General features: G+C 33.9%; 1 protein-coding gene across 1 annotated transcript; it reads right to left on the reverse strand.

Moving 5' to 3' along the window:
* Positions 1–8,356: 8,356 nt before the first annotated feature.
* Positions 8,357–9,275, reverse strand: LOC121752822. Its single transcript, XM_042147911.1, has 3 exons — positions 9,005–9,275; positions 8,478–8,798; positions 8,357–8,376 (listed from the first exon to the last, which is right to left on the reverse strand). Exons 1-3 carry the CDS (start codon positions 9,273–9,275, stop codon positions 8,357–8,359), a joined length of 612 nt encoding a protein of 203 aa, XP_042003845.1.
* Positions 9,276–9,455: the final 180 nt, after the last annotated feature.

Raw genomic sequence — 9,455 nt, forward strand, 5'->3', positions numbered from 1 at the left:
TACTCCCAAAAAATTTCATACAGGAGGAGCAGCAGCAAGGGAATGAAGAAAAAAGTGTTGATGTAAATGAAAGTGGAGTTGGATCTTCTTCTCAGAACATACTCCCATCACATATGGTGGCCAATGTAGTAAAATACATCAAGCAGATAAATGATGGCAGGACCAACCTTCTGAGAGTCCTCAAAGAAGCTTCGTCACAGATCGAGAATAATGATTTATTTGGACTTATTTGTGATATAGCTAGAAGTGCAATTGGAAGCCAAAAGTCTCCAGTTGCCTCTGTTAGTGACATTTTTCTCCATTTGTCACAGTCATATAATATAGGCAACGATGTTGCTGTTGATAACTGGAAAGCTTTGTTTGATTCAATACGGAATGCTGAAAAAGCCAACGAAACAATTGAAGACTTAAATGAATTTTCAACTTTCAGATTGGATGATTTCTTTGATAAAGTAAGTACATAAACAACCTATAATTATATTAATACATCATTTTGTTGATATATGTTTCTCTTAGTTGACATTGAATTATTCTTGTAGTTTAGAAAGTAACATTGTTGAACTAATTTTTGAATAGATAACTTACCTACCTCACCAGTTGGTGATCCTGAAGAGGTCAGACAGACTGTTGAAGAAGACTAACAAAGAAAGGAGAACATGATTTGTGATGACCATAACGAATCAAACTCTCCTATCTCGACAGCCGTACTAGGATCTCCACGGACAACATCCCCATCTCTCCAACAACAAGAAGTCAATGCTTCAGACCATGACAACACACTGGCATCACTAATAGGATCTGAGAACAGGGGAAATGAGTTGGAAATTCAAGAAGAAGTTGAAGCTGATAGAGAGTTAAGAACACAAGATGCCTTGCACATATTATCAAAAGTATGCGGTGACTGTGAAGATGCCTTGCACAATATATAGGTTTTATATAAATTATTGACATTGTGGATGTCGTAGTTGACATATATAAATATATAATTAACATGGTATAGCATGGAGTTTCAGTAGAAAATACAAATTGTATATATGGAGTTTCAGGAAGACAGAGAGGATGCAGCTACATGCTCAATTGTTGAGTATATGATGCAAGAGGGTATTGAAACAATGGATGACACACCTCCTGAATGGAACGTGCAAAAACAAGGATATAAAGGGAAAGAGACGATTCATGAGGAAAAAGAAAAAACTCCTGAAAACGCAGAGAGAAGAATGACTGTCTACCAGGTAAAATAAGTAAAATTAACCTTATTACTTTTTAAAAAATGACTGAATTGTTGTTGACATTCCTTGTAATAGTTGTTAAAATGGCTTGTATGTGTAGTTGACAAAGCATGTAGAATAGTAGACATAACTTGTATGTGCAGTTGACAACATATGTATCGTAGTTGACATAATTATATTAGTTATTGATACGGTTAGTATAATATAGTTGACATGATTTGTTATTGTAAGTAACATTAAATTCACTGACAACAGAACCTTGTTCCAATCTCTGAGATTCCACAGGCTGAAGCCAGAGAGAGACGGACTCATGCTGAAATGCGTCCCAGCCCAGTGCTACGCTCACCATTTAAAATACGAGCTGTGCATATGAAACCATCCCTGAACCTGTATGAAAGAGATATCTACTACTACATAGTAGAAACTGAAGGAACAAATGAGTCTGTGTAATTTAATTCTTTGAATCACTTTTAAATTTCTATGCAGTTGACATAATTTATGAATGATGTTTAAATGTTGTCTGCACGATTTGATTTCAGTGATTCATGTGCTTACACTAATGGCTTTGTTTGGGCAAGTAAAGGAGTGTTTTCATCTCTGAAACCCCATACAGAAATCAGTATAGGTGTAATTGATGTATGGGCAACATACCTGAACTTCAGAGAAAATGAAAGGGCAGAAACGTCACCTCCACGGCTGTTTCTAACAACATCCCCATGTGTGAGTAATCTAAACTTATATGAAAACTATTTGAATGACATATTTCACTCACAAAAAATGTTCAATGCAGTATTTGAATATAACAAATCGGGAGCCTCATTGGAATACATTACAATCCAAGAACAACTTTATGTCACGAATTGATCAAGAGACTAGTAGAATACAAGATTTTGATTGGAGAAAAATTGATTTGGTAACAAATTTATTTTTGTACAGATCTCACAGTGTCAACAACAAAAATTTGGACAGGTGTTGTCAAATTCTTTTCTCTAATATTTTCTTTCATGCTATACAGTTCTTCTTCCCAGTTTTTACAAGTGGCTATTACTACCTTGTGGTATTTTGGATGAAGATCAACAAAATTGAGATAATAGATAGTGTCAAACCACCTAAAGCCAAGGATCCATTGGAAAAGTATAGCCTTCATGTTGGAATACTGGTATGTTTTTTTCAATAAAATTGACATTATGTTTACATTTTGTTGACATAATTTATGCATCTTGTCGAAATACTTTGTATAAATAGTTTAGTTTAGTTTTTTTATATATTTGCAGAAAGATATGTTTGAGGCATACTTCAAAGAGAAGAACATATCAGAGCTATCACAAAATATAAAGAAATCTCTATAAAAAGTTTTCCTTTAGATTGGGCTACAAGCACCAATAAAGAAGACAGTGGTATATATTTGATGAGACATATGGAAACTTACTTTGGCAGAAAGGGAAAGGAATGGAATATTGGCTTTTCTCCACGTGGCACAAAGATTCTACAGATACTCTGAGGAAGATATTGCGAAGCGATGCTTACATCAAGGAGCAACAAGAAGTGTATGGATATGGTACGCGTCGCTGATGACTGGATGACAGCAAACAAGCACAGATTGTCTGAGTTACAGAACAAGTTCAAGGAATGGTTTAGCTGTAGAAGCAAGAAGTAAACAACTGTTTTATTCTGATTTTGAACAAAAAGTGGTTTGGATATTTGATCTTATCATGTTTTTTAGATGGATATGTAAAACTATTATCTCAAACTGATTTTTAAACCACGTAGTCTATAGAAATATATCAAATGTCAACAACTAGAATTAAATGTCAACAACTATTTTTTCTTATGAAATGTCAACAACCAGAATTAAAATGTCAACAGCTATTTTTTGTTATCAAATGTCAACAACTTCAATTAAATGTTAACAGCTATTTTTTCTTATTAAATGACAACATCTATTTTTTTAATAAAGTGTAAGCAACTATTTTTTCTTATAAAATGTCAAGAAGAAGTATACAACTATTTTTCTTATTTTTTTAATTTGACATAAGTTCTAGCATAATTATAATACAATACATGTCAATAGCTTGAATATAAAATGTGAATAATTTATAGAAAAATGTCTACAGCTTTTCAATAGGCATCATATAAAATGACAACAATTCAAAAACAAATTTTTTAATTAAAAAAAACACTTTCCTTCCTTCCTCAAAAACAGAGTTAAACAGAGTTGTAATCAAATTTAAAAATCATTCTCTCATATGTCACTTCAAAACCCAACTCTCTCAAAATAAGATTTATATTAAATTTCTCTCCCAACCACTTTCTCTTAAATCTTCATGCCGATAGAAATCGGAAGTCGACTTTTATTCAATTCCTAACCCTTCATCTACAATATCCAATCACTTTGATCTATAAGCCGTTTTTATCTCCTGCCTAAAAAATAATTTCTAAAACAATGGCAAGGGAATCGATTGACATTCAGGAACTGATTGAGCTGTCGACCGTTGCCGGAAAAATGGCGTCCAATTTGGAGGTCAACACCAAATCGACTGAACCGACTCATTCAGGTTAAAGATTACATTCGTTTTTTAATTGTATGGCTTTAATTTTAGTTTTTTAAAACAAAGTTTGAGTATTCAAAAATTTTATGTTTAGGTTTTCATAATTTAGTTATCTGATGAGTTCGAATTCTGTTTTTTTGGGGGTTGATTAGCTATGGAAATTGACGAAGGGTCGGAAGTGGGAAATAAAGAAACAGAGGAAAAATCTTCTTCGAGTTAAGTACTCCTCCTATATATTTAAATTACAATAATTATTGACATTAAAGGATGTCTGTTGTCATAGTGGTGTTGACATTTTGTAGTAGTATCTCAATAGCTATTGACATAGTGTAGAAAACAGGGTATGCTTGCCCTTGTTATATATATGGCTGTTACGATGGCTGACTTATATGTGTACTTGCCATTATCATATAATTGTTATATATATGGTTGTTATTAACATAGGTAAGGATAATTTCATACAATACCTATTGTCATAGCTATAGACATAGCTATAATAACCAGTTAAGGATTTGTTTGAATAGCTGTATATTGAACCAAAAAGAGTTATTGATATAGATTTATTGTGTTTCATTTTGGATTTATTAACAGAGTATACTTAATGGCGAAACTTATTATTTATATAGATTTATTGTGTTCATTTTAAACCAGAAAACAGAAAAATATCAAAGCAAAAAAGGAGTACCTCGGTATCTCAGAAAGAGTTAATGAATGTTGAGAAAAAACAAAAGAAAAGTATAGAGAATGAAAAACAGAGTCAGAATGCTGAAAATGTATCTCAAAGGCTTCTAGTGAAAAGGAAGCCTTTATTTTTTGTTGATGCAATAAGCCAATTGAATGAGGCACAGATTAATTCTGTGAAGGAGATGGCTTTTGAGAGTGTCTTGCATTACAGAATTGATTACATTCCTAGTAGATTAGCATTTTCTTTGTTGAAGAGCTTTGATGAAGAAAAGTGTATGATAAAGCTTTGTAATGGCAAAAAAATTCATATCACGGAAGAGGATGTGGAGCTTGTGTATGGATTTCCAAGAGGTGACATTGCTTACTGCAGGGAGAAGTGGAAAAGTAATGTACCTTTCATGAGGGAGTTAGCAGAGCAATGTGATACGAAACCAGCAAACGTGAACCATAAAGCTGTTGAACAGCTTATGCTAGCCGATCAGGAAGGAGGACCACAGTTCAAGAGATTGTTCTTGGTCCTATTAGAATCCACATTGATTGAGCCTTCAACATGTGGAATGATAAAATCTAAGATTGGAGAGATAGTTGATGATTTGGATAATGTTAGAAATATCAATTGGTGTTCATATACAATCTCTGTGCTCAAGTTTGCTATGAAAAATTGGTCGAAGACGGAGAAGAACGCCTTTGCAGGACCACTTCCCTTCCTCATGGTATGTTTTACATTTTGCATTACATTACTTATTGAAATGACTTGTATGTGTAGTTGATATAGTTGGTAATATAGTTGACATAAGTTGTATTAGTTATTTAAGTGGCTTCTATATTGAGTTGACACTACACACTAGTAATTGACATGCATTTTTTAACATGTGCATCTTTGCTACTTAGATAGAGCTATACAAGACAAGCGTCCTGTTCCTCGCTCACTTCCGTTAATGAAAGGATGGAAAAGTGAACATCTTCATGCTAGAGAAGATAAAGAGATCAGAGAAGGAGTTTTTGGTTTAGGACGTAAAAAGAAGAGATATATTTTGGACAAGGAGGAACAGCAAGGGGAGGGGGAGGAGAAAAAGGAGGAGAAGGAGCACGAGGAGGAGGAGGAGGAGGAGGAGGAGGATGTACCTCAACCACATATTACTCCTGACAGTGGGGTTGGGTCTTCCCATAATCTACAAATTCCAAAAAAATTCATAAAGAATGTAGTAACAAACATTCTTGACATGAATCACGGGAAAATCAATCTTGTCAAGACCCTTAAAGAAGCTCCTCAACACGTCAAAACTAATTATTTATTCGGAATGTTGTGTGATATGGCTAGATTTTCAGTTGGAAGCCAAACAACGACAATTGAGGTTGTGAATGAGAAGTGTCAACTATTGTCCAAGATGTTTGAGGAAGACAAGCCTGAAACTTTTGATCGTTGGAAAACAATCTCTGAATCAATACTTCTTGCTCAAAAAGAAAAGGAAGCACTTGAAGATTTGGCTGAATTTCCAACTTTCAAAACGCCACGTTTCTTGGATAAAGTAAGTACATCATTTTCTTTACATATGTTTCTCTGAGTTGACATTAGATTACTCCTGTAGTTTAGATACTAACATTGTAGAACTAATTTACAAGCAGTATGCAGAGCAAGGAAACAGAGAAATTAAATTGAAATTAAATTGATATTAATTATAAATTACTAATTGAATAGGCTGCTGAAGAAGGAGAAGGAACAAAAGAGGACACAGTGGTTGATGATAGTAATGAATCAGCCTCTGTGTGTAGTTGACATGGATTCTGTGTATAGTTAACATGGCTTATAATTGTTGTTGACATGGCTTATGATTGTTTTTAACATGACTTATAATTGTAGTTGACATCGTTCTATGTGTAGTAGACATAGTATGTAACATAGTTGACATGGATTGTACATGTAGTTGACACGATATGTGCTGAAGTTATGTGCTGTTGACACGAGAGCACCATAGTTGACATAATTATATTACTTGATGACATGGCTAGTATATATATTTGACATAATTTTAATTGTAACTAACATGAATTTTATTGCACTGATAACAGAATGTTGTTCCATTCTGGGAGATTCCAGTGCCAAAAGTCAGAGTGAAAAAGTCTCATGCTGAAACGCATTCTGACCCATTCATAGGCTCTCCATTTGACATATGAGCTGTACATACAAAAACATACCTGGAAGCTAATGAAAGAGATGTCTACTACTACATACTAGAAACAGAAGGAGTAGACAAGTATGCATCATTTAATTATTTCATTGATCTAAAAAATATTTTTTAGTTTTCTGTGCAGGTAACACGATTGAAGAATGTTGTTCTTATGTCGTTTGTATAACTTCATTTCAGAGATGCGTGCATTTATGAGGATGATTTTGCTTGGGCGACCAAGGAATTGTTTTCGTCATTGAAGCCCCATGAAGAAACTAATGTGGGTGTAATTAACGCACGGGCTTCACACCTGAACAACAGGGAAAAAGAAAGGCCCACAACATCACTTTCACGCTTTTTTCTGACTACATCTCCATGTGTAAGTAATCTTAAATTATAGGTAAACTGTTTGAATCAGACGTCTCCTTAACCAAACTTGTTAAATGCAGAATTTCAATGTAACAAATCGGTCGGATAATTGGGATGGTTCGACAGCAAAAAAGAATTTCATTTCTCAGATTGATAATGAGATTCAAAGAACACCACATTTCAACTGGAGAGAAATTGATTTGGTAATAACATCTCACAATGATATTTACGTAAGAATATGAAAGGTGTTCTTTGGATATAATTTTATCTTTAATGTCATTTTATCTTTCATGTCATACAGGTCTTCTTCCCAGTTTGTGCAAATTTCCATTACTATCTTGTAGTATATTGGATGAAGAAAAACACCATTGAGATAATAGATAACAACAAGCCACATAAAGCTATGGATCCGTTCGAGAAGTATGACATTGATATTGGTTTAATGGTATACTTTTATCTATGTTATTGACATATTCTCTACATTTAGTTTACTTAATTTCTACATCATGTTCAAATGCTTTGTTTGTGTAGTTTGATTTAGTTATTTATATATTTTGCAGAAAGATATGTTTGAAGCATACTTCATAGAGAAGAAAATGTTAGATATTTCAGAGAATGTAAACAAGTCTTCAATCAACTTTCTGCATTTAGAGTGGGCCACAAGCACGAACAACAAGGACTGTGGTGTCTATTTGATGAGGCACATGGAGACCTATGTTGGCAAAAAGGGTAATGAATGGGATATTGGCTTCTCTGGACGTAGTGTAAAGATTCCCCAGATACTCAGGGGAAGGTATTGCTACACGATGATTTCATCGATTTACAATAACCAAAGGTCGCCGATGTTACAACTGGCTCATGATTGGATGGAAGTAAACATGGAGAAATTGCATGAGCTAAACAACAAGTACAAGGAGTTGTTTAGTCGTAGAAAGAAGTAAACAAAAAGTGATATTAATGTTAAATGTTGACATGGTTGTACGTGCAGTTGACATGGTTGTACGTGCAGTTGACATGGCTTGTGCGTGTAGTTGACATGGCTTGTAACACAGTTGACGGCGCTTGTACGTGCAGTCATATAATACATTTCAATAGACAACAAATCAAATGTTAAAAACAAATAAGAAAATGTCATCAACTTAAAAACAAATCTTATCATTAAAAAAACAAATATTTTTCCTCTTATTTGGTACATGTACATGAATTATGGTCATATAATACATGTCAATAGATAGCAAATCAAATGTTAAAAACATATAAAAAATGTCAATAAACTGTATAAAATGTCAACAACTAAATAATTCTCATATCAAATATCAACTACTAATAAGAAAATGTCAATAACTTGTATCGTATGTTAAAAACTCAAAAACAACTCTGTTTGTTAAAAAAAGAACAATTATGTCTACTTTCTGCCACAACTCCTGGCATTTGATTAGTCACTTTATGACACTTTCCACAACGCCTATGAAGTTTACTTGCTTTTTCAATTGCTTTCTCTATGCTCGACTTAATCCTGCTTTTCTTGTCACTTGCACCTCCCTTTGTACTAACCACATCTGGAGCACGTGCAGTTATTTCTTCAGGTACAACAATACCATATATATTCTTGATGGAATCATTTTTATCAACTGATGAAGATCCAGTAGTGTCATCAGTAAAAATTTGAGGAGCAATACCCGCAAGCATATTATCCAATGCAATCAGATGATTTTTATTCTTAAAAGCGCGTTGATATATACCAAAGTAACGTCCTTGACACCTGTTACCAATCTGTAGCTTGTCATCTTCGTTAGAACCTGCAAACATATAACATGTCAATATCCTATATAAATTATATGAACACTAAATTTGTAACATGTCAATAGCCTATACAGTTTATGTCAACACAAAATTGAAATATACTAAACATGAGTGTTTTTGTTAGATACAAAGAATATTGGCATCTTGTTTGAGCAACATATGACAAATCAACTGAAATATCTATAGGAAGCAGTTCACATACCTTTGCCATACGCACTTTCATCACTCGTGAGACTATGAACTGCCTTCAGTAATTCACTTTTCAGCCACCGGTTACCAACATACTTCTCTGGAATATTGTTGACATCTTTGTTTCTGAGGACGAAGAAAAGGTGGTTGCATAGATAACCACACCTTTCAAAGAGTTTACACTCACAATCAAATGACTCAGTCTCTTTCTCATGTGTAACTGTGAAGGTCTTCTTTCTAGCATCAGAAACTTTAAAGACCTCGATGTTCTCCAAAGTGGACATGCTAATCATCCGACAACTCTTATCAGCCTCAGAAATCAATTCTTGTACCACTCTAAATATCCTATCCGTGTATACAGATGCCAATTGCTTCTCAAATGCTAAATCAGTGACATATTTTGGAGAGATTACAGAATCATAATAGTCAAGCCTTTCGGTTTGATTCCTTTGAGCTTCAATGGC

Source organism: Salvia splendens, chromosome 10 (genome assembly GCF_004379255.2).
Source record: "Salvia splendens isolate huo1 chromosome 10, SspV2, whole genome shotgun sequence".
Taxonomy (NCBI): Eukaryota; Viridiplantae; Streptophyta; class Magnoliopsida; order Lamiales; family Lamiaceae; genus Salvia; species Salvia splendens.